Raw genomic sequence first — 26,023 nt, 5'->3', positions numbered from 1 at the left:
TCTGAACATAAACAGCCCTACTGGATCAGACCAAGGGTCCATTTAGCCCAGTGTCCTGCCTTTAAACAGTGGTCATTGCCAGATGCTTCAAAGAGAATGAACAGAACAGGGCAATTATCGAGTGATCCATCCCAAGCATCTGGCAATCAGAGGCTTAGGGATACTCGGAGCACAAGGTTGCATCCCTGACCATCTTGGCTAATAGGCATTGATGGACCTATCCTCCCTGTACTTAGCTCATTCTGTTTTGAATCCAGTTATAGTTTTGACCTTCACAACATCCCCTGGCAATAAGTTCCACACGTTGACTGTGTATTACGTAAAAAAGTATCATAGAATCATAGAATATCAGGGTTGGAAGGGACCTCAGGAGGTCATCTAGTCCAACCCCCTGCTCAAAGCAGGACCAAAGTACACCAGAGCCTCACTAGAATGCACGTCTGTATAGCGCGAATTTGCATATAACGCACTTACAGCCATGGATCCCAAATTTAATTACTTTAATTGCAATTCATTTTAACGCGGTCCCCGCGCATGGATCCCAAATCCCGCGTTCTAGTGAGGGTCCAGTGTATTTCCTTCTGTTTGATTTAAACCTGCTATTTATTAATTTAATTGGATGACCCCTGGTTATGTGTGTTATGTAATGACACTTCCCTATTCACTTCCACACGGTCCATAATTGTATAGACTGCTATCATATCCTCCTTAGTCATCTCTTGTATAAATTGAACAGTCTCAATCTATTTAATCTCTCCTCATATGGAAGCTGTTCCATACCCTTACTCATTTTTGTTCCTCTTCTTCTCTGTACTTTTTCCAATTCTAATATATCTTTTTTTGAGATGAGGTAACCAGAACCGCATGCAGTATTCAAGATATGGGTGTATCATGGATGTATATAGTGTCATTATAATATTTTCTGTTTTATTATCTATCCCTTCCTAATGGTTCTATCTTTGTAAGGTTTTTTTGAATGCTGCTGCACATTGATGGATGTTTTCAGAGAATTATCCACAATGGCTGCAACATGTCTTTTTTTGAGTGGTAATAGCTAACTTAGACCCCACCACTTTATATGTATAGTTGGGATTATGTTTTCCAATGTGCATTATTTTGCATTTATCCACATTGAATTTCATCTACCATTTTGTTGTCCAGTCACCCAGTTTTGTGAAATCCCTTTGTAACTCTTCATAGTCTGCTTTGGATTTAACTATCTTGAGAAATTTTACGACATTTGCAAACTTTGCCACCTCACTATTTACCGTTTTTTCCAGATCATTTTTGAGTATGTTGAACAGCACAGGTCCCAGTACAGATCCCTGGGGGACACCACTATTTACCTCTTTCCATTCTGGAATTGAATGACAAGGGATGGAGCTTATGTTATACTATGTTATTAGCAAGTATCTGTGAGACCCATTGGTAAAGCCTCTCATATCCATCTCTTGTGGCTGGTGAGAACAGCCTACTAGTGTTACCACTTATTCTGTTAGCTCTAATGATACAGATCTGTGCTGTGGGTTTAAATGTCCTAACCCTGCTGATGACCTGTGCAGAAGTAGTCATGTTTCAGCATAGTGGAACTTTGGGTGGGGGGTTTCAGTTTACTAAAAAAAGAACAGAAAAAACCCCCTCCCAGCCTACCCCACACACTACCAACCAAAAACTGGACACCACATTCCAGTAACAGCTGCACTAGTGCCAAATACAGAAGTAATATAATCTTTCTACTCAAGATTCAACTATTTACGCATCCAAGCAATGTATTTGCCTTTTTGGCTACAGCTCTTCTAAATCATTGACTGTTAAATAGTGTTGAATGAAGAGCCGATCTCTGAGGGACCCCACTAATGGTATGTCTACACTAAGAAATTAGGTTGATTTTTTTAGGTTTCAGAGTAACAGCCGTGTTAGTCTGTATTCGCAAAAAGAAAAGGAGTACTTGTGGCACCTTAGAGACTAACCAATTTATTAGAGCATAAGCTTTCGTGAGCTACAGCTCACTTCCTCAGATGCATATCGTGGAAACTGCAGCAGGCTTTATATATACACAGAGAATATGAAACAATACCTACTCCCACCCCACTGTCCTGCTGGTAATAGCTTATCTAAAGTGATCATCAGGTGGGCCATTTCCAGCACAAATCCAGGTTTTCTCACCCTCCACCCCCCCACACAAATTCACTCTCCTGCCGGTGATAGAAGCTATTACCAGCAGGACAGTGGGGTGGGAGTAGGTATTGTTTCATATTCTCTGTGTATATATAAAGCCTGCTGCAGTTTCCACGATATGCATCTGAGGAAGTGAGCTGTAGCTCACGAAAGCTTATGCTCTAATAAATTGGTTAGTCTCTAAGGTGCCACAAGTACTCCTTTTCTTTTTTGTTGATTTTTTAGAAATCGATTTTATACAGTCGATTGTGTATGTCCCACTAAGCGCATTAAGTCAGAAGCGTGCGTCCTCACCACTGTGGTTAGCATGGACTCACGGAGCGGTGCACTGTGGGAAGTTATCCCACAGTTCCCGCAGTCTCCGCTACCCATTGGAATTCTGGGTTAAGCTCCCAGTGCCTAATGGGACAAAAACTGTCACGTGTTGTTTTGTCGTCAGTCTCGCCTCGCTCCCTCTGTGAAAGCAATGGCAGACAATCATTTCACGCCTTTTTTTCTGGGTTACGCATGCAAATGTCATAGCACGGCAAGCATGGAGCTCACTAAGCTCACCGGTGCTGTTGCGAGCATTGTAAATGCCTCATGCGTTGTACTGCAGTATGTACAGAACCTGGCTAAGAGACGGCAGCATGAGGACGATTGTGATGAGGACATGGCCACAGATGTTCCTGAAAGCATGGGTTGTGGCAGTTGGGACATCATGGTGGCAGGGGGGCTGGTTGATACAGTACCTCCAGGAGAGCTTCATGGAGATGTCCCTGGAGGATTCCCACTCCATCCCCAGACATGTTAACAGACTTTTCCAGTAGCTGTACTGGCCGCGAATGCATCCCAATCTTCAGGGCAAATCAAACATTAAACACTATTGCTTTTAAACCCGTACTGTAGTTACAAATGTGCACTCACCAGAGGTACCTTCTCCACCTTCAGGGTCGGGGATCCCGCCTTGGGAGGGTATTGGCTCCAGGATGATGAAAAGGTCCTGGCTGTTGGGGAGAACGGATTAATCGCTTGCCTGCTGCACATTCTGCTCCTCCTCCTCCTCCTTCTGCTCCTCTTCCTCATCCACTAAATCCTCCTCTGTGTTGCGTGAGACTCCCCGCTTGCAGGTGTCCACGGACAGTAGTGGGGTAGTAGCAGGATCCACCCCTAGAATGCCATGTAGCTGATCATAGAAGCGGCATCTGTGGGACGCTGACCCAGAGCAACCGTTTGCCTCCTTTGTGTTTTGATAGGTTTGCCTGAGCTCCTTGACTTTCACACGGCACCGCTATGTCCCCCTGTTGTAGCCTCTCTCCACCATGCCCTGTGCGATTTTTGGCATATATATTCGTATTTCTCCTTTTTGATCGGAGTTCTGCCTATGCAGATTCTTCTCCCCATAGAGCAATCAGATCCATTGTCTCCTGTTCGCTCCATGCTGGAGTTGTTTGCGATTCTGGGGGGTACTGTATGGTCACCTGTGCTGCTGAGCTCGCCACGCTGAGCAAACAGGAAATTAAATTCAAAAGTTCCCGGGGCTTCTCCTGTGTACCTGGCTAGCACATCGGATTTGAAAGTGCTGTCCAGACTGGTCAAATGGGAGCACTCTGGGATGGATCACAGAGGTGCATACTGTCGATTTGCGTCCACACTACCTCAAATTCGACCCAGCAAGGTCGATTTTAGCGCTACTCCCCTTGCTGGGGAGGACTACAGAAGTCGATTTTAGGAGCCCTTTCGGTCGACGGAATGAGGTTGCTTGTGTAGACGCATTCATTATTATATCAACCTAACATGGCTAAATTCGACCTAACCCTGTAGTGTAGACCAGGGCAGCACACATGCTTGTAGATGATTTCCCAGTTACACTTTGAAACCTATCAGTTAGCTAGTTTTCATCCACACTGATTTTGTATTATTCTAGTTTTTTAATCAGAAAGCTGTGTAGTACCAAGTCAGCTGTCTTACAAAGCTCTGTTGCATGGATACCAGGGTGGATTTGATTTAAATTAGTGATTTAAATCATGATTCAAATCAGTTCAGTCATGAAGACTCAATTTAATCATGGATTTGTACATAAAAGTGCATTCTTGTTGGTTGTTATAACCTTAATACATATTCTTCACAACTAAGAGATAAATGTAGGTTTCATTTTTAGAAGTTACACACTATACATTTTCAGTGATTTATTTTGAAAACTTTGCAGATTAGTTTTACAGCTATATCAGAAAATGAATGGTTGGTTGGTTATTTGATTTACCAAGGGTAATTAAAGCAGTTATTTATGAAGTCATTGGGAGGTGAACTATCTCCAATTCAACAGGTTAATCATTAATATTTGGAGGATTTTGTTGCCATGTTGTATTAGGAGGAGAACATCACCAGACAGACATTTAAAATGTTTTATTTGGCTAAAACAACAATATTATGTATTCTGGATTTTTTTCTTCAACAGCAAACATGTAGTGTTTTAACAAAACAAGCATATGAATTTTTGAATGTAGTTAAACATTCAAGATTTTTAAAATCAAGTTTGTTTTTGTTAAAATTGTTTTTAACTAAGATAGTTAAATGAAAAAAGAAAAGGAGTACTTGTGGCACCTTAAAGACTAACCAATTTATTTGAGCATAAGCTTTCGTGAGCTACAGCTCACTTCATCGGATGCATACTGTGGAAAGTATAGAAGATCTTTTTATATACACAAAACATGAAAAAATGGGTGTTTACCACTACAAAAGGTTTTCTCTCCCCCCACCCCACTCTCCTGCTGGTAATAGCTTATCTAAAGTGATCACTCTCCTTACAATGTGTATGATAATCAAGGTAGGCCATTTCCAGCACAAATCCAGGGTTTAACAAGAACGTCTGCAAATACAGACTAACACGGCTGTTACTCTGAAACCTGTCATAGTTAAATGAAATATTTTTTTAAAAAAAACAAAAATTAATTTGACTGGCAGCCAGGTCAATATGAGAAACTTAAAATATTGGCTTCTCCAGCTAACTCAGTTGTCTTCACCTTCGTTTTCCTGTTTGTTCAAAATCTGGAAAAGAAAAACAAGCTTTCCTGCTTTTTTATGTCCCAAACGATTTCTCAATTTGGAATGAATTAGTCCAAAGGAAGAAAATATTCTTACAACACCAGCAGAAGAAGCTACTACTGTTAAAAGTGAGATTATCACTTCAACAGTCTCTCTGAATCCAAGTGCTTAAGTGACTTCCACAAGTTCACTGATGTTTTAAAGAAAATCACATAATCAGCAAACATATATATTTCTTGAATGGTTCGTATTCCCAAACTGGGTCTCTTTTAAGGCCTGCTGCCATTATAGGTTTACCCTTCTATTGAGAGAATGGTATGGTAGATCTCAAATCAATGAAGGCTACACTCGGAATGACCTCAAGACTCCTGGAATATGCTGCTCACAGTTTCACTTTTTTTTTCTGCTGACTGTCCCTCCCTTCTCACATTTATCTCCAGATTTCTTCTCCTTGTCCAGATCTATTCCGCCCCCAACAATCTTCTATTCATTGTACTTTTTGAAACTTTGCACTTTTAGAGAGAGGTAAGGGACTGACTCTGTGTACACAAATTTGCAGAGGGACAATAGAGTTGAGGTCTGTTATTTCTCACCTCTGTACGTTGTTTGTTTATTTAAAAATATTTTTGCTGTTAACAAGCATGTTATGTTATCTCTGGAGACACAAATCCACAGTTTGAGAACTGCAAAACTAAGCAGGTCTGATGGTATCTTCTAGACTGGGTACTGAGTCCCATTGGGTAGATAGAAAGATTAACCTAAATAATCTATACAGAAGCCCCTGGAACTCCATAAAATTGGATTCCTAATCCCTGAACTATTGGAACTCATTTACAAAACTTTTCTTAAACATTACATGAATATATTGTCTCATATTATGAAATTAAAATTTATAATCCCTATTCCATGATATCTTTCAGCTATAATGTATCTTAATTAAAATATCTTTAGAAAGGTTTTTTCCTCAAAAAGCATTTTATCAAAAAAATCTTTTTTAGGGGTTTTTTTTGGTTTTGGGTTTTTTTAAAAAAATCTTCGATTTTTTTTTTATCCACCCTGATGGACACTATTACCTTTATCAGTCAGACTGGTAATCTCATCAGAGAAGTTATCAAATTAATCCCATAAACCCATGTTTTTAGTACTGCGATGAATTCCTCCTTATCTGTCAAGATGACATCTAATATAGAAATCACCTTGCTGGATGCAACATTTCTTGACTTAGAAAACTGTTATCTGTACTGTTCAGAAATTCCAAGGAGCCTTCAGTACTGGGAGCATGAGACCTCCAGCATATGCCACTTCAACTGAAGTCCCCCATGATAATGCAGTTTCTTTTCCTACACATTACACAGCAGCTTAAGGACCTCCCAATAGCTACTATTTCCAGTCAAATGAGTTTATGAAGTTGGGAGCTTTCTTGGATGAGACCTAATATTGTGCTTTTAATTTAGACAAGTAGACCTCACAACTGTCATAGCATCATTCCCAAAGTAAATTTAAAAAAAAAAATAGCCAGTCCTTGGGAGTATTGATAATCTCAGGACACAGAAGTCGCATCTTTTTTTGACCACACGGAATCAGAAATATAGAGCTGGAAGAGACCTCGAGATCATCTAGTCCATCCACCCATACTGAGGCAGGATTAAATATGTCTAGAGCATCGCAGAAAGGTGTTTGTCTAAAAACCTCCAGTGATGGGGATTCCACAGCTTTCTTAGGTAATCTGTGCTAGTGCTTAACTATCCATATAATTAATAAATTATTCCTAATATTTATCCTGAATCTTCCTAGCTGCAAACTAAGCCGATTGCTTCTCATCCTACCGTTGGTAGATATGGAGAACATTGATCACCAACCATCCTCTTTATAGCGTTTTATGTATTTGAAAACTATGCCCCCCTCCACCTTTTCCTCTCTAAACTAAATGTGACCTGTGCTTTCAGACTTTCCTCAGAAGTCATATTTTCCAAACCTCTTATCATTTTTGTTGTTCTCTTCTGGACTGTCTCTAATTTGTTCACATTTTTCTTAACTTGCGGTGCTCAGAACTGGGGCACAGTACTCCAGCTGAGGTCTCATTAGTGCTGAGTAGAGCAAAACAATTACCCCTTCCGCCTTACCTTCAACATTCTTGTTAATACAGCCTAGAATGACATTCACCTTTTTCTCCTCAGTCTCATACTGTTCAAATATATTCCATTTGTGATGAACTATAACTCAGATCCTTCTCTTCAGTACAGCTGCCTAGCCAGTTATTTCCCAGTTTATATTTTTGTATTTGATTTTTTTTCTTCCTAAGTGTAATAATTTGCACTTCTCTTTATTGAATTTCAACATATTAATTTCAGATCATTTCTCCACTTTATCAAAATTATGTAGAATTCTAATGCAGTCCTTCAGAGTGGTTGCAACTCCTTCCAGTTTGGGTGTCATGCTCAAATTTTATAAGCATACTCTACACTCCAATATCCAAGTCATTAATGAAAGTATTGAATAGTACTGAACCTGGAACAGACCCCTGTGGCACCCCACTTGATACATCTGCCAAGCTTCAGAGTAAACCATTGATAACCTCTCTTTGGGCATGGCCTTTCAACGAGTTGTGCACCCACCTTATAGTCATTTTGTCTAGGCCATATTTCTTAGTTTGCTTATGAAGATGTCACATGGGACAGTTTCTAAAGACTCACTACATTTTAGATATATCATGTCCGCTTCTTCCCCCGCAGATCCGCTAGGATGCTTACCCTGTCGAAGGAGATTAGGTTAGATCATTATGATTTGTTCTTGAGAAATCTATATGAGCTATTACTCCAGGACTGAACAAATTGTTTAATAATTTGTTCAAGGATCTTTTCAGGTATCAAGTTAGGCTGACTGGTCTATAATTCCTCAGGTCCCCTTTTCCGCCTTTTTTGATGATAGGTATTATGTTGTCCTTTCTCCAGTCCTCTGGGATCTCCCCCATTCTCCATGACTTTCAAAAATACTCTCTAATGGTTCAGAAATTGCTTGGGCTAATTTTAAGTCCTAGGGTGAATTTCATGAGGTCCTGCTGACTTGAATACATCTAACTTATCTAAGTATTCTTTAACCTGTTCTTTCCCTATTGTTAATATTGTTTTAAGCATCTGGTCTCAATTGACTTTTTAGTGAAAGCTGAAGTGTAAAAGGAACACTTCAGCCTTCTCTGTGTCATCCATTATTTGCTCTCCTGCTCTAAGTAATGGACCTACACTTTCCTACATTGCTCTCTTACTTCTAATGTATTTATAGAACCTGTTCTTACGTCCCTTGCTTGTCGTAATTCATTTTGTGCTTCTGCCTTGCTGTTTTTGTCTGTTCTTTTATACTCATCCTTAGCAATTTGGTCTTGTTTCCATTTTGTGCGTGATTCGTTTTTGATTTTTAGTTTCTTAAAAAGAGTACCTGACGCAACCATATTGGTCTCTTACTACTCTTCCCACCTTTTCTCCAGATCAGGTTAGTTTGCCGTTGTGCCTGTAATATTGTATTTTTAGAAACTGCCAGCTCTCTGGAACTCCCATTTCCCTAAGATTTCCTTCCCTTGGAATCATAATTTTGAGTTCCTTGGGTGTGTTGAAGTCTGCTTTTTTGAAGTCTCTCTTTACTTCGCAGCTCTCACTCCTGCCGTTCCTTAGAATCAGGAACGCTATAATTTCATTATCACTTTCACCCAAATTGCTTTCCACCTTCAGATTCCCAAGAGTTCCCTCCCTATTAGTTAGAATCAAATCTAAAATAGCCACTCCCATAGTTACATCCTCCACCTTCTGAAACAAAAAGTTGTCCCCAATACATTCTAAGAACTTGTTGGACAGTCTGTCCTGATTTTCCTACCATATATGTCCAGTGTGCAGCTTGTAGGCAATATTTCGGTTCTGCCTCACCTGGTTTTCTTTCCAAGAGTATATGTCAAGGGACTTATAAATTTCTTGAGGCTTGGGCTCTGAATATTGGCTTGGCTATGCTATGCTTGATTCTTTTCTCCCACTGTTCCTAATGTGGTTGTGTAGAGAATGCATCCCCTTGTAATTTTCAGGAAATGCTAATATTGTTTTGGCCCTTGTTAGTGAGAACATCCCTTTGTTGGTATTTCCAGATGAGCCAGGCTGTATATCCATACCTCACAACTGGAATATATTTCCCCTCTGTAAGTTAGCTAGGATGTCAGCATTAGCACAGAATATCTTACTCCTACACATACACTATAAAGGAAAACCTTGCTTGAGTAAAAAAAAAATAAAAACAGGTATTTTCTTTGTTCTTTCTTCATAGGCAGTATGGGCACTTGGCAATATTGCTGGAGACAGTACCATGTGCAGAGACTACGTGTTGGACTGCAACATCCTGCCCACTCTATTGCAGTAAGTCTGTTTTGGTTTACTTTGTATCTTGCTCAAGATACTGGCAATACTACTGAAGGACATACATTGGCCAGACATGACAAGACAACCCAGACAATTGTATATAATATGTGGTATGTGTAACCTTGCAGCTACACATAGTACGTTTAGACCTTGATATAGGTAGACATAATTTGAAGTTTAATTCTATATAGGTTTATTTTTAAAGAAAAAATGTATTTAAATAAAACCATTTCATTTTAAGTAAAAAATCAGATTTTATTTAAAAAAATTTTTTTATCCATCTTGGTACCAGAGTTTAGGTCCAGCTTCTGTGAATGTTCTTGTGTGTCTTCCCTGTTGGACAGCAGTTCTTGTTACAGTGGATTGCAGGAATGAGATTTGGAATTGAATTGTATTTGATGGGCAGCCAGTGCAGAGACCAGAGCATGAGCTGATGTGTGTTGCTAAACACATGCTGCTGTATTTTCTACCAGTTGAAGCTTTTTTCCGATCTCCCTCTCCAGAGAGGGGACAGAATGCCTCTGCTAGACTCACCCCTCTCAAAGTCTTAAGGTGGAGTCCCATACCAGTGCTATGTCACTGAAATCCAGGTCAGTACAAACTGTCCCTTCTCAGTCCAAGAACAGCACTGCATCCAGTACTTCTAGGAAGATGTCATCTTCTGCACCAGTCATTCTGGTACCAAGCATTTCGGCACCAAGAGTCATGGCACTGAATGATCTCACACAAAGATCCATAACACCAACATTCATCTCAGTGCTGTTGGAGTCAGTGGTTTGGGTAGTACATACCCACACATGGGTACTGGATTATGCCTAAGACACCAGGATTCAAGCTCTGTGCCTCTTGCCCATGTTCATTCTCTGTCAGTGACAAGCACCCACACTGCCTTTACTGCTTAGAAGAAGTCCACATTTCATCCAGGTGCAATATCTGCCAGTCCTTCCCAAGCTGTACCTGAAAAGGCAAGGCTCTCTGCCGCAAGAAACACCTCATGGAAGATGCCATGGGGCCTCAGTTGGACCCAGGCCAGGGAAGCTCCCTGTACATCAGCCTGAGAAAGCCAGGAGTGCACCTCCGGCTCCAGAGATAGAGTCCAGCTCTGGTGGTACCACTGCTATGGACCCCATGCCAGTGCCTAGTTGGGAGGCAAGGAAGAATGCATGTAAGCACGGTAGTAAGTCTTCCTCCAAACTGAAGAAGGATGGTGCGCCTTCTACATGTTCCAGCCATGGAAGGGCAGAGTGTTCCAAGGTGCACAAGCACGACAAAAAATCCTGCAGACCACTGGATCCACCAGTATCGAGCCCCGCACGCCATCAGTGTTGGCCTCCCTTAAGACAAGGATCCTTCGGTTCTGGGACAGTCCTCTGCTTCGGCGCTGGCTCCAGCTATGGAATGGGTATTGTTAATGCTGAGGCAATTGGAGAACGCACCAGAGCCACATGAGCAGTTCATCCTAGGGGAACAGAGATGTCCACGCCTTCCCCTGCCATCTGCACCTAGGAAGGTCCGATCTCCTATCCAGGACTTGCGTCAGTCAGGCAACGCTTTCGCTTGTCCTCCTGTAGTTCGCACACTTCCGACAGTACTGCCACTGGAACCGGGATCCGAATTCTCGTCATCGGAGCATTCTGATGGTGTGCAAGGGCTGCCTGTTCCCTAGTGACAGTATGAATACCTGAAAGGACTGCCAGCGGCATGGCAGTATCTTCCTCCTCCAGCAGTAGGGAAGTAGCTGGTTGCCCTTTCCATGGGATCCTCCGCAACATCCATCTTGTTGGCCCGAGTGGGGATCCAGGCCCCAGCACCCACTCTTGTAACCCACCTGTTTGTCAAGGAAGGCTTCACTCCTTGTCCCCACTTAGGGCACCATTGAGTAGGCTCTCCAAAGTGGTTGTGGAGGGTGAACCACTCAGTCTGGTTCCGATGGTACTACCGGAGCAAGAGCATTTCCCATTGTCCTCTCCAGATGCTTCAGTAACTTCAACTTTCCCCTTACTTCCAGATGACTTTCAGCAATTCCAAGAACTCCTGCGAAGGGTGGCGAATGAGCTTCATGGTCTAATGGAGGAGGTACAAGACAAACAGCATCCGCTCCTGGACAGCCTTCATTTCTTGGTACCATCAGGGTTGCTATTCTCCAACCAGCTTGAACAGTTTGGCATACCCTGGCCACTTACACGCCTACCCCCCAAGGGGGCAGAGAAGAGATACTACGGACCAGATGGGGGTCAGAGTTTTTTCTCACACCACCACCCAGTTCCCTCATGGTGCAGGCAGCAACGGAACGGTCCAGACAGCAACACCTGCACTCCACTCCGACAGATAAGGAGGGCAAACGCTTAGACCTTCTGGGACGTAAGGTCTTCTCTTCAGCAAGATTCCTATTTTGTATTTCAAACTACCAGGTCTTATTGGCCAATATGACTTATCATAGAATATCAGGGTTGGAAGGGACCTCAGGAGGTCATCTAGTTCAACCCCCTGCTCAAAGCAGGACCAATCCCCAATTAAATCATCCCAGCCAGGGCTTTGTCAAGCCTGACCTTAAAAACTTCTAAGGAAGGAGATTCTACCACCTCCCTAGGTAACGCATTCCAGTGTTTCACCACCCTCCTAGTGAAAAAGTTTTTCCTAATATCCAACCTAAACCTCCCCCACTGCAACTTGAGACCATTACTCCTTGTCCTGTCCTCTCCTACCACTGAGAATAGTCTAGAACCATCCTCTCTGGAACCACCTCTCAGGTAGTTGAAAGCAGCTATCAAATCCCCCCTCATTCTTCTCTTCTGCAGACTAAACAATCCCAGTTCCCTTAGCCTCTCCTCATAAGAGGACTTCCTTAACTACGGCAAATTGGAGGACTTTACTGAAAAGCTGCCTCCACAAGATCAACCTCGTTTCCAGTCTATCCTGGAGGGGGGCAAGCTGATGGCTAGAACGGCCCTACAGTTGGCCATGGAAGCTGTGGATACCTCATCACGCTTGATGGCCGCTGACATTGTCATGTAGAGGGAATTGTGGCTACGCTCATTTGGTTTCCACAGAGGAGTGCAGAATATCACTGAGGACCCCCCTTTCGATGAGTTGCACCTGTTTATTCAGAAGACCAACGATTTCCTCCGCTCCCCCAAGGATTCCAGAGCCACACTTTGATTGCTGGATATCTATATTATTCCGCTGCACCCAAGTGGAAATTCTACCGCCTGCCACCTACACAGTGATTCAGGACTCCTCAGTTCTTCCACTAGCAGGCTTACGAACCTTCTCATAAGCACCAGAAGACCCAATGATCCTGCCCTCTGGGCCCACCTTTGCAATTTTCATCATCTCGTGTTGAAACCTCTCAGAAACTATATTTCTGAGTGCCATTAGAGAGCAGTCAACTGCTGTGCCTATTGCCATGCAACCGACCCACCCTCTTCAGGGGTTGTCTCATACTCCTCTTACCAGCCTGGAGTGCAATAACAATGGACAGGTGTGTCCTGGATGTCATCCACCATGCTATTTCATCCACATCCCCCGCCCTGATCCCTTTTCAGGGACCACTGTCATGAGAAGTAGACTCCCTACCACAAAGGGGAGCTACAGAGCACATTCCTCCAAACTATCAGGGCACTGGGTTCTATTTTACCTACTTCCTGGTACCCAAGAAGAAGGGCAGGTAGAGACCAATCCTGAATCTCCGTTGCCTCAACCGCTTCGTCCACAAGCCCAAATTTTGTATGGTCACCTTAGCAGCCATCATACTGTTGCTAGAGAAGGGCATGTAGTTTACAGCTCTTGATATGCAGGACCAACCCTTGGGGCACGCTACTTGATACCGGCTGCCAACTAGACATGGAGCCATGAGTGCACAAAGCCTTTCAGGAAATCAAACCAGCTGTTTGTAGCCGTGGCAGACCAGATGAAGGGACATCCTCACAGTGCATCTCTTTCTGGATTATGGACTGTATCCATACCTGCTATGACCTTGCCAAGGTTTCAGCCCTGGTTATAACGGCCCACTTGACAAGGGCTCAAGCCTCTTCCACCTCTTTCCTGGCCCAGATGCCCATACAAGAGATCTGCAGAGCAGCTACCTGGTCCTCCGTGCACACCTTTGCCATCCCTTGCACACCTTTGCCACACACCCACTGTACCATCACACAGCATGCTAGAGACGATGCAGCTCTCAGTAGAGCAGTGCTCCAGTCAGTGATTCCTTAACTCTGACCCCACCCCCGTGGGAGAGCTTGAAAGTCACCTAATTGGAATTGATGTGAACAATCACTTGAAGAAAAGACGGTTACTCACCTTCTTGTAACTTGTTCTTCAAGAGGTTTTCAGGTCCATTCCAATACTTACCATCTGTTGGAAGTAGCCAGCAAGAAGGAACCGAAGGGGGGTCGGGTCGGCAGGGTCTCATGTTGAGCGCCATGAGGGCACCACTCCAGTGGGCTCCCTGGCCAATCCAACACGAGCTGTTAAGGGAAAAAGTTTCTGACGACCATGCATGCGGCGTGCGCACAACTAATTGGAATGGACATGAACAACACCTCTCAAAGAACAACAATTACAAGAAGGTGAGTAACTGTCTTTTTCTTTTCCAAACCTCTCACCTCAGTAGATGAGTTGAGCCTTCACTTTCTCGACGTCCACAGGACCTTGGCCTTCTACCCGCAAAGGACGAGACCAATCAGGAAGTCCCCTAGATTTGTTTATCGCTATAGCTGAGAGGATTATGGGGCAGGCCATCTCCACATAGAATCTCCACGTGGGTTTCAGGGTGCATTATGCTGTGCTATCAGTTGTTGGGACTGACTCCACCCCTTGGGGTGAGAGCCCATTCCACAAGAGCCCAGACGTTGACTGCTGCCACCCTCCACAATGTGCTGCTTCCAGACATGTAGGGCAAGGTTCAATTCATACCTTCACTGCACACTACACCTTGGTGCAGGACTCTGCAACATGCCTCATTTGGTGCAGCTGCCCTCCGCTCAACCATTCCATTCTCTTCCTCTCACCTTCTTCCAAATTAGATACTGCTTGTTAATCACCCTCAGGGGAATACAATAGGGACTATCACTCGAAGAAGATGAGGAGGAGGTTACTTACCTGTAACTGGAGGTTCTTTGAGATGTGTGGTCTAAATCTGTATTTCACTTCCCACCCTCCTTCCCCTCTGTTTTGGATCTGTTCAATTTGTGGTGGAGAAGGAACTGGAGATGCGGTCAATCTGCCTTGGACAAAACCATGAGACAAAGCAAGAATGTATACATAGACAATGGACACTACTATTACTTTCAAATTATCCGGTTCTGGACACATGGCACATATGCATAAACTCTCAGTGGACTACAGATAGGGACCACACATCTTGAAGAACCTCCAGCTACAGTTAAGTAACCTTCTCATCTCAAAGGAGAAAAGAGGTTGGAGATCCATCCTCTGTCTCAGTTGTCTTAATACCTACATCCCTCACTTCTCCATATTCCATATGGATACCCTTGCTTCTGAATAGGGTCCCCTCCCTGGATTCCATTGACTGGTTCCCGGCTCTTCACCTTCAGACCCAGCCTACTTTTACATCTCAATATATCCTGCCACAGTAAGTATCTGAAGTTTCTCACAGGGACATCAGACTACCAACAGAACCCTATTCTTCGGCTTGTTCATGGCTCCACAGGTGTTCATCAAAGTCATAATTATGGTGGCCACCCATCTAAGATGGGTGGGCAAACTACGGCCCGTGGGCCACATCCAGCCCACGGGACCATCCTGGCTAGCCCCTGACCTCTCCCCCGCTGTCACCCTCCCTCGCAGCCATACAGGCAGTGTGGCTTGCGCCGCCCACCTCCCAGGCTTTCAAATAAGCCTGTCCTGTGGCTCTGAGTGGCCTGGTAAGGGGACAGGGGGAGGGCAGGAGGTCCTGGGGAGTAGTCAGGGGACAGGGAGCAGGGGGGGTTGGATAGGGGTGAGGTCCCAGGGTTCGGGGGGACAGGGAGCAGGAGGGGTTGGATAGGGTGTGGGGAGCAGGGGGGGTTGGATAGTGGTGTGGGGTCCCAGGGTTCGGGGGGGACAGGGAGCAGGGGGGTTGGATAGGTTGTGGGGTCCTGGGGGGTCAGTTAAGGGCGGGGGGGTCCTGGGAGGGGGTGGTCAGGGGCCAAGGAGCAAAGGGGGTTGGATGGGTCAGGAGTTCTGAGGGAGGGCAGTCAGGGCACGGATAGTGGGCGGGCCAGGCTGTTTGAGGAGGCACAGCCTTCCCTACCCTGCCCTCCATACTGTTTTGCAACCCCGATGTGGCCCTCGGTCCAAAAAGTTTGCCCACCCCCTGATCTAAGAAGACAAGGAATCCAGGTGAATCCCTGCTTAGATGATTGGCTAGCTTGGGGGAATATTTCCCTCTACCCCCCAGCCTCCAGCAAGTGACTGACTCACTTCAGAGGATACTAAGCCTCTTTGCCATGCTGGGACTCAGGATCAGCAGGGGAAAATCCACACAGACTCTGGCTCAAAATATAGAGTTTATCATGGGGCTATTAGATTCTAGCTTGGCAAGAGTGTAACTCCTTCAAAAGAGATTTTAAATTATGTTCTATCTCATCAACTAACTCCAGACTCATCCCAGCACACTGGTGAGGTCCTGCCTCAGACATTTGAGCACATGTTAAAATGCAACATATGCCACCCAGCATGTCAGCCTTCACCTTCAACAGCCCTTGCAAGGATGATTGAGATTAGTGTATCTACTAAACAGGAACAGCGTGAACAGGGTGGTCATGATTTTTTAAAGTCCTATTCTCAATAGATTGGTGGACAGATCTAACCCTTGTGCACAGCAGAGTATCTTTTTTTTTCATGCTTCTACCAGCAAAGACTCTCTCTTTATGGATGCATCCACCTAGGGGTAGGGAGCACATTTCAACCACCTGAAGATTCAAGAGAAGTGGTCTCCCCAGACATAAACATTCAGGAACTCAAGGCTATCTGACTAGCATGTAGAACTTTCCTCCTCCAGGATGTAATGATGTGAGAGTTTATGGACAACTCCACATCAGTGCACTACATCAACAGGCAAGGGGGAGCCAGATCCCTCTCTCCTCAGCCAGGAAGCTGTGCATCTCTGGGATTAGTCATGTCACTCTGCCAGCTATACACCTTCCCAGCCTCCAGAACATGCTGGTGCCTCAAGTCAACAGAGACGTGTCCAAGAGCCTCGAGTGGTCCCTTTAGATTTCAGTCCTCAAAGAGTTAGTAGCAAATGGCCTGCATTGTTCCCGCATGAGGACCTGTTTGTGGCCAATCACAACAAGAAGTGTTGTGTTGCAGAGGTGGCATGAGCTTGGGCTCCTTCTCAGACACCTTTCTTATCCATGGGCTCCTGCTTTGATGTATACCTTTTCAAGGATACCCATAGTACGCTGGGTCTTGAGGAAACTAAAGCAGGATATGGGGTGAGTTATGATAGTCCCAGCATGGGCCACAGTTTTGGTACTAGTCCCTTGTGAACCTGTCAATACAATGACTCGTCATCTTGCTGGTCCTACCAGATCTGGTCTTGCAGAATAGCAGACAAATTCTGCAACCAGATCTGATGTCCTTTGCACCTGACAGCCTGAATTCTGGCTGACTGACATCTACAGAAAGAAGCTTCTCTGCTGAGGTTTAAACCTCTCGCTCCTATGCAAGAAGCTTTCAGCCAGCCTGACATTGAGAGCCAAGTGGAGAGATTTTCTCTAGGCAATGCACTGCCAGCTTTTGCTTGTAGCAGCCCTGATTCCTGCTATTCTAGACTATTTAGTTTCTCCAAAACAATCAGGCCGGGTCCTTAGTTGGATACCTCACAGCAATATCTGTAAATCATTCTGTACAAACCTATACTGTTGTCTTGCAGTCTGCCGTGATGAGATTCCTTCAGGTGCTCATGTGTTTTCCTGCTAGCCCAAGAACCACTCTCCCTCTGTCCTGGTGTTCACTGAACTGATAGGTCCTCCCTTTGAGCCACTGGCTACATGTTCTATTTACCACCTGTTGATGGCCTTTTTGGTGGCCATCATATCAGCTAGCAGGATAGGGATCCCCAGGGCCTCATAATGAGCCCTCCGTACACTATCTTTCATGAGGACAAAGTCACATTCTCAGGCCTCACCTGAAGCTTCTGCCTAAGGTGGTTTCTGACTTCCACATCAATGAGTTGATTCACTCCTGGTTTTCTTCTCCAAATTGCATTGCACTCCCAGGAAAAATTTCACATGTATGATGTCATGAGAGTATAGTAATTTTACTTGCCTAGGACTAAGGTATTCAGATGTACACCTAGGCTTTTGTTGAAAGGGTTAAGGGATAACTTCTGTTGTCTTAGGGTATGTCTACAGTACAAAATTAGGTCAATTTTATACAAGTCAATTTTTAGAAATTGATTTTATACAGTTCATTATGTATGTCCCCACTAAGTGCATTAAGCTGGCGGAGTGCGTCCTCAATACCATGGATATCATCGACTTACGGAGCGGTGCACTGTGGGTAGCTTTCCCACAGTTTCTGCTGCCCATTGGAATTCTGGGTTAAGATCCCAATGCCTGATGGGGCAAAAACATTGTTGTGGGTGTTTCTGTTACATGTCAGTCGCCCCTCCCTCCCTCTCTCCATGAAAGCAACAGCAGAAAATCGTTTTGTGCCTTTTTTCGTGGGTTACCCGTGCAGATGCCATGCCACGGCAAGCATGGAGCCCGCTCAGCTCACCACTGCTGTTGTGAGTATTGTAAACACCTTGTGCGTTATCCTGGAGTATGTGCAGAACCGGACTCAGCGACGCCAGCATGAGGACGATTGTGATGAGGACATGGACACAGGCATTTCTGAAAGCACGGGCTGTGGCAATTGGGACATCATGGCGGCAGGGGGGCTGGTTGATACAGTGGAACGCCGATTCTGGGCCTGGCAAACAAGCACAGACTGGTGGGACCGCATAGTCTTGCAGGTATGGGATGATTCCCAGTGGCTGTGAAACTTTCGCAAGTGTAAGGCCACTTTCCTGGAACTCAGTGAGATGCTTTTCCCCGCCCTGAAGTGCAGGAATACCAAGATGAGAGCTGCCATGACAGTTGAGAAGCAAGTGGCAATAGCCCTGTGGAAGCTTGCAACGGCTGACTGCTACCGGTCAGTCAGGAATCGATTTGGAGTGGGCAAGTCTACTGTGGGGACTGCTGTGATCGAAATAGCCAATGCAGTCACTGACGGTCTGTTATCAAGGGTAGTGACTCTGGGAAATGTGCGGGTCATAATGGATGGCTTTGCTGCAGTGGGGTTCCCTAACTGTGGTGGGGCGATAGACGGAACGCATATCCCTATTTTGGCACTGGCCCAGCTTGCCGACCAGTACGTAAACCACAAGGAGTACTTCTCAATGGTGCTGCAAGCACTGGTGGATCACAAGGGACGTTTCACCGACGACAACGTGGGATGGCCAGGAAAGGTGCATGACGCTCGCATCTTTAGGAACTGCAGGCTGTTTGAGTAGCTGCAAGAAGGGACTTACTTTCCAAACCAGAAACTTACCGTTGGGGATGTTGAAATGCCAATAGTTATCCTGGGGGACCCAGCCTACCCCTTGCTCCCATGGCTCATGAAGCCGTACACAGGCAGCCTGGACAGCAGTAAGGAGCAGTTCAACTATAGGCTGAGCAAGTGCAGAATGGTGGTAGAATGTTCCTTTGGACATTTAAAAGCTCTCTGGCACTTTTGCTCACTAGGTTATACCTCAGTGCAACCAACATTCCCATTGTTATTGCTGCTTGCTGTGTGCTCCATAATATCTGTGAGAGTAAGGGAGAGATATTTATAGCAGGGTTGGAGGTTAAGGCAAATCGCCTGATGGCCGATTTTGAGCAGCCAGACACCAGGGCGATTAGAAGAGCACAGCTAGGCGCGCTGCGCATCACAAAGGCTTTGCTTGCCAGGCTATGGTGTGACAGCTGTGTGTGTTTCTCCTTGCTACAAACCCGCCCCCTTTCTTGATTTTAATTCCCTGTAAGCCAACCACCGTCCCCCCTTCGATCACAGCTGGCAAAGGAAATAAAGTCACTATTGTTTTGAAACCATGCATTCTTTCTTAATTTAAAAAAAAAAAAGGGAAATAATTGATAAGGTAGCCCAGGTGGAGTGGCTGAGTAGGGATTTAATGCTTTCCTGGCCTCTGCCACTCAATGCCTCCATGCATTCAGCTGTGCCCTATCAGTGCGTGAGGACTGCATGAGCTTGGAAAACATGTCATCGTGAGTGCGTTTTTTTTCCTCCGTCTAATCTGCGATAACCTCATGGATGGAGATGGGGGTGGGGGGCATAGAAACATTTGCACCTGGGAGGAGATAAAAAGGGAGAGTAAAATTTAAGATGATACATTTCTGAGAACAAAAGGGAGACTCTTTCACAGTGAATCAAGCAATTCACAGCAGACAGCACACATGCTTTAGGTACAAGGTTGCATTTTACCTTTTATATTGAGCGCCTGCTGGTATGGTGACACATCACAAAGGGCTGGGCAACAGAATTCGGTTTCTGGCAGCCATGGTAAGCCTTTTGGTATGCAGGGTTGGCTTCTTCCACCTTCATAACATGTGGGAATGTTTTCAAACTTTAGCGCCATCCTTTCCCATAGCAAGCAATTTTGGTTGGGTTTGCCATTTAAAAGGAGGGGCTGTGGTTTTCGGGTGGATGTGCAGCAGACACCTCCCCGCATTCCATCACATGGCTATTCTCTAGGGTGATTCCTTCACCCCTCCCCATGCCGCTTGGCTATTCTCCAGGATGATCCCTTTTAGCCAAGCACAAACAATCCAGCATGAACGGGGTCCTTTTACTGTTCCCTTACAAAAATTCCCCTATTTCAACCAGGTGACCATGAATGATATCACTCTCCTGAGGCTAACACAGAAAGATATAGACTGAACATTGCTTGAATGGGACCAAAACCCAGGACCATTCGCTGCCATGCTTTGTGCTGCAATGATTCCAGACTACTTGCTACTGGCTTGGCATGGTAAAGTGGAGGACGAAATAAGGCAGCGCTCCCCAGAAACCTGCAAAGGCTTTCAGAGTACCTCCAGGAAAGCTTCATGGAGACGTTTCTGGAGGATTCCCACTCCATCCCCAGACACGTTAGCAGAGTTTTCCAGAAGCTGTACTGGCCGCGAATGCATCCCAGTTCTTCAGAGCAAATCAAACATTAATCACTATTGCTTTTAAACTCTGTACTGTAGTTACACATCTGCACTCACCAGAGCTGTGGGCTCTGGCTTCAGGGTCGGGGATCCCGCCTTGGGAGGATATTGGCTCCAGGATGATGAAAAGGTCATGGCTGCCGGGGAGAACGGATTCACCGCCTGCCTGCTGCACTTTCTCTTCCTCATCCACTAAATCCTCCTCCATGTTGTGTGAGACTCCCCCCTTGCAGGTGTCCGCGGACGGTAGGGGTCCCCCCTAGAATGCCATGCAGCTGATCATAGAAGTGGCATCTATGGGGCTCTGACCCGGAGCGACTGTTTGCCTCTTTGTCTTTTGGTAGGCTTGCCTGAGCTCCTTAACTTTCACACGGCACTGCTGTGTGTCCCTGTTGTAGCCTCTCTCCATAAGAATATAAGAATGGCCATACTGGGTCAGACCAAAGGTCCATCCAGCCCAGTGTTTTGTCTACCAACAGTGGCCAATGCCAGGTGCCCCAGAGGGAGTGAACCTAACAGGTAATGATCAAGTGATCTCTCTCCTGCCATCCATCTCCACCCTCTGACAAACAGAGGCTAGGGACACCATTCCTTAACCATCCTGGCTAATAGCCATTAATGGACTTAACCTCCATGAATTTATTCAGTTCTCTTTTAAACCCTGTTATAGACGTAGCCTTCACAACCTCCTCAGGCAAGGAGTTCCACAGGTTGACTGTGCGCTGAGTGAAGAAGAACTTCCTTTTATTTGTTTTAAACCTGCTGCCCATTAAATTCATGTGATGGCTCCTAGTTCTTATATTATGGGAATAAGTCAATAACTTTTCCTTATTCACTTTCTCCACACCACTCATGATTTTATATATCTCTGTCATATCCCCCCTTAGTCGTCATAGAATCATAGAATATCAGGGTTGGAAGGGACCTCAGGAGGTCATCTAGTCCAACTCCCTGCTCAAAGCAGGAACAATCCCCAATTAAATCATCCCAGCCAGGGCTTTGTCAAGCCTGACCTTAAAAACTTCTAAGAAGGAGATTCTACCACCTCCCTAGGTAACGCATTCCAGTGTTTCACCACCCTCCTAGTGAAAATGTTTTTCCTAATATCCAACCTAAACCTCCCCCACTGCAACTTGAGACCATTACTCCTTGTCCTGTCCTCTCCTACCACTGAGAATAGTCTAGAACCATCCTCTTTGGAACCACCTCTCAGGTAGTTGAAAGCAGCTATCAAATCCCCCCTCATTCTTCTCTTCTGCAGACTAAACAATCCCAGTTCCCTCAGCCTCTCCTCATAAGTCGTGTTCCAGACCCCTAATCATTTTTGTTGCCCTTCGCTGGACTCTCTCCAATTTTTCTACATCCTTCTTGTAGTGTGGGGCCCAAAACTGGACACAGTACTCCAGATGAGGCCTCACCAATGTCGAATAGAGGGGAACGATCACGTCCCTCGATCTGCTGGCTATGCCCCTACTTATACATCCCAAAATGCCATTGGCCTTCTTGGCAACAAGGGCACACTGTTGACTCATATCCAGCTTCTCGTCCACTGTCACCCCTAGGTCCTTTTCTGCAGAACTGCTGCCTAGCCATTCGGTCCCTAGTCTGTAGCGGTGCATTGGATTCTTCCGTCCTAAGTGCAGGACTCTGCACTTATCCTTGTTGAACCTCATCAGATTTTTTTTTTAGCCCAATCCTCCAATTTGTCTAGGTCCCTCTGTATCCTATCCCTACCTGCCACCGTATCTACCACTCCTCCTAGTTTAGTATCATCCGCAAATTTGCTGAGAGTGCAATCCACACCATCCTCCAGATCATTAATGAAGATATTGAACAAAACCGGCCCCAGGACCGACCCTTGGGGCACTCCACTTGATTCCGGCTGCCATCCAGACATGGAGCCATTGATCATTACCCGTTGAGCCCGACAATCTAGCCAACTTTCTACCCACCTTATAGTGCATTCATCCAGCCCATACTTCTTTAACTTGCTGACAAGAATACTGTGGGAGACCGTGTCAAAAGCTTTGCTAAAGTCAAGAAACAATACATCCACTGCTTTCCCTTCATCCACAGAACCAGTAATCTCATCATAGAAGGCGATTAGATTAGTCAGGCATAACCTTCCCTTGGTGAATCCATGCTGACTGTTCATGATCACTTTCCTCTCGTGTAAGTGCTTCAGGATTGATTCCTTGAGGACCTGCTCCATGATTTTTCCGGGGACTGAGGTGAGGCTGACTGGCCTGTAGTTCCCAGGATCCTCCTCCTTCCCTTTTTAAAAGATGGGCACTACATTAGCCTTTTTCCAGTCGTCCGAGACTTCCCCCGATTGCCATGAGTTTTCAAAGATAATGGCCAATGGCTCTGCAATCACATCCGCCAACTCCTTTAGCACTCTCGGATGCAACACATCCGGCCCCATGGACTTTTGCACGTCCAGCTTTTCTAAATAGTCCCTAACCACTTCTTTCTCCACAGAGGGCTGGCCACCTACTCCCCATGCTGTGTTGCCCAGCGCAGCAGTTTGGCAGCTGACCTTGTTCGTAAAGACAGAGGCAAAAAAAGCATTGAGTACATTAGCTTTTTCCACATCCTCTGTCACTAGGTTGTCTCCCTCATTCAGTAAGGGTCCCGCACTTTCCTTGGCTTTCTTCTTGTTGCCAACATACCTGAAGAAACCCTTCTTGTTACTCTTGACATCTCTTGCTAGCTGCAGCTCCAGGTGCAATTTGGCCCTCCTGATTTCATTCCTAGATGCCCGAGCAACATTTTTATATTCTTCCCTTTTCCAAGCTGAAAAGTCCTAGCCTGTTTAACCTCTCCTCATATGGGACCCGTTCCAAATCCCTCATCATTTTAGTTGCCCTTCTCTGAACCTTTTCTAATGCCAGTATATCTTTTTTGAGATGAGGAGAACACATTTGTACACAGTATTCAAGATGTGGGTGTACCATGGATTTATAGAAGGGCAATAAGATATTCTCCATCTTATTTTCTACCCCTTCTTTAATGATTCCTAACATCCCATTTGCTTTTTTGACTGCCACTGCACACTGCGAGGATGTCTTCAGAGAACTATCCATGATGACTCCAAGATCTTTCTCCTGATTAATTGTAGTTAAGTTAGCCCCCATCATATTGTATGTATAGGTGGGGTTATTTTTTCCAGTGTGCATTACTTTGCATTTATCCACATTAAATTTCATTTGCCATTTTGTTGCCCAATCACTTAGGTTTTGTGAGATCTTTTTGAAGTTCTTCAGTCTGCTTTGGTGTTAACTATCTTGAGCAGTTTAATATCATCGGCAAACTTTGCCACCTCACTGTTTACCCCTTTCTCCAGATCATTTTTGAATAAGTTGAATAGAATTGGTCCTAAGGACTGACCCTTGGGGAACACCAGTAGTTAGTTACCCCTCTCCATTCTGAAAATTTACCATTTATTCCTACCCTTTGTTCCCTGTCTTTTAACCAGTTCTCAGTCCATGAAAGGATCTTCCCTCTTATCCCATGACAACTTAATTTACGTAAGAGCCTTTGGTGATGGACCTTGTCAGAGGCTTTCTGGAAATCTAAGTGCACTATGTCCACTGGATCCCCCTTGTCCACTTGTTTGTTTGACCCCTTCCAAAAACTCTAATAGATTAGTAAGACATGATTTCCCTTTACAGAAACCATGCTGACTTTTGCACAACAATTTATGTTCTTCTATGTGTGTCACAATTTTATTCTTTACTGTTGTTTCAGCTAATTTGCTCGGTACTGACGTTAGACTTACCAGTCTGTAATTCCCAGGATCACCTCTAGAGCCCTTCTTAAATATTGGCGTTACATTAGCTATCTTCCAGTCATTGGGTACAGTAGCTGATTTAAAGGACAGGTTACAAACCATAGTTAATAGTTCTGCAATTTCACATTTGAGTTCTTTCAGAACTCTTGGGTGAATGCCATCTGGTCCTGGTGACTTGTTACTGTTAAGTTTCTCAATTAATTCCAAAACCTCCTCTAGTGACACTTCAGTCTGCGACAATTCCTCAGATTTGTCACCTACAATGGACGGCACAGGTTTTGAAATCTCCCTAACATCCTTCATCATGCCCTGTGCGATTATGGCATATATATTAGCATTTCTTCTTTTTGATCGGAGACTGGCCTGGACAGATTCTTGTCCTCATACAGCAGTCAGATCCAGTATCTCCCTTTCGGTCCATTCTGGAGCTCGTTTGCAATTCTTGGGGTCTGCATGGTCACCTGTGCTGCTGTGGTCGCCACGCTGACCAAACAGGAAATGTAATTCAAAATTTCTTGGAGCTTTTGCTATGTACCTAGCTAGTGCATCGGAGTTGAAAGTGCTGTCCAGAGCGGTCACATTGGAGCACTCTGGTATAGCTCCCGGAGGCCAATACTGTTGAATTGCATCTGCACTACCCCAAATTCGACCCAGCAAGGTCAATTTTAACACTACTCCCCTTGGCTGGGAGGAGTACAGAAGTCGATTTTGAGAGCCCTTTAGGTCGACAGAACGGGGTTGGTTGTGTAGACTCATTCATTTTAAAATCGACCTAACACGACTAAATTCGACCTAATCTCGTAGCGTAGACCAGGGCTTAGACTATCCAAGTGTGTCTTGGACTGTCATTGTTTTATCTAAGAAAAATCCACCTGAACAGGTTAAAGCTCCTTCTACAGGCTCAGGCAGCCTGTATGGCCCATGTGGATAACATTCCCATATCAGAGTTGTGTAGGACAGATCAACACCTTTAACATTTATTGTTCTCTGATGCAAGTATGCATGTTGGACACTTTTTTTTTTTTGTAAGGCATTCCTATACTCACTCTTCACGTAGGCCTCCTGTGGCCTGCCCCCTACTAGTAGGGAAACTCTGTTTTAGTCACCAAGAGCAGAATATATAAACAACAAATAAATAAATAAAAACTAACAGTTACTTACCTTGCAGTAATTAGTTCCCTGAGATGCTTTAAAAGAGCTGGCTGAGGCACTTGTTGGGCCGTTAATGTTGATTTTCAGTAAGTCTTTGAGCTCTGGAGAAGTTCCAGAAGTATAGAAGAAAGCTAATTTTGTGTCAGTTTTTAAAATGGTACATGGTAAATTATAGGCCTGTTAGCCTGATGTTGAAAGCTGGCTGTATTTTAAAGAAGCGGCACAGGAACAAACCATCCCGATGTGCAGAAAGAATAGCAAATATGGCGGGTGACCAG

The 26,023-nt window shown here is 44.8% G+C and overlaps 1 protein-coding gene across 3 annotated transcripts in view; it reads left to right on the top strand.

Annotated features, from left to right (window-relative positions):
• Positions 1-26,023, top strand: part of KPNA1 (karyopherin subunit alpha 1) — a 154,703-nt gene that overhangs the window by 72,075 nt on the left and 56,605 nt on the right. For all 3 annotated transcript variants that reach the window (XM_084619754.1, XM_084619755.1, XM_084619756.1), the window contains exon 7: positions 9,505-9,593. In XM_084619754.1, coding sequence (XP_084475880.1) covers positions 9,505-9,593 — 89 coding nt within the window. The remainder of the gene's footprint in view (positions 1-9,504; positions 9,594-26,023) is intronic.

The sequence above is a fragment of the Lepidochelys olivacea genome (assembly GCF_965140295.1).
Source record: "Lepidochelys olivacea isolate rLepOli2 genome assembly, chromosome: 1".
In the NCBI taxonomy this organism is placed as follows: domain Eukaryota; kingdom Metazoa; phylum Chordata; order Testudines; family Cheloniidae; genus Lepidochelys; species Lepidochelys olivacea.
Note: the sequence above shows the minus strand (reverse complement) of the source record. Positions and strands in the feature narration are given on the sequence as shown.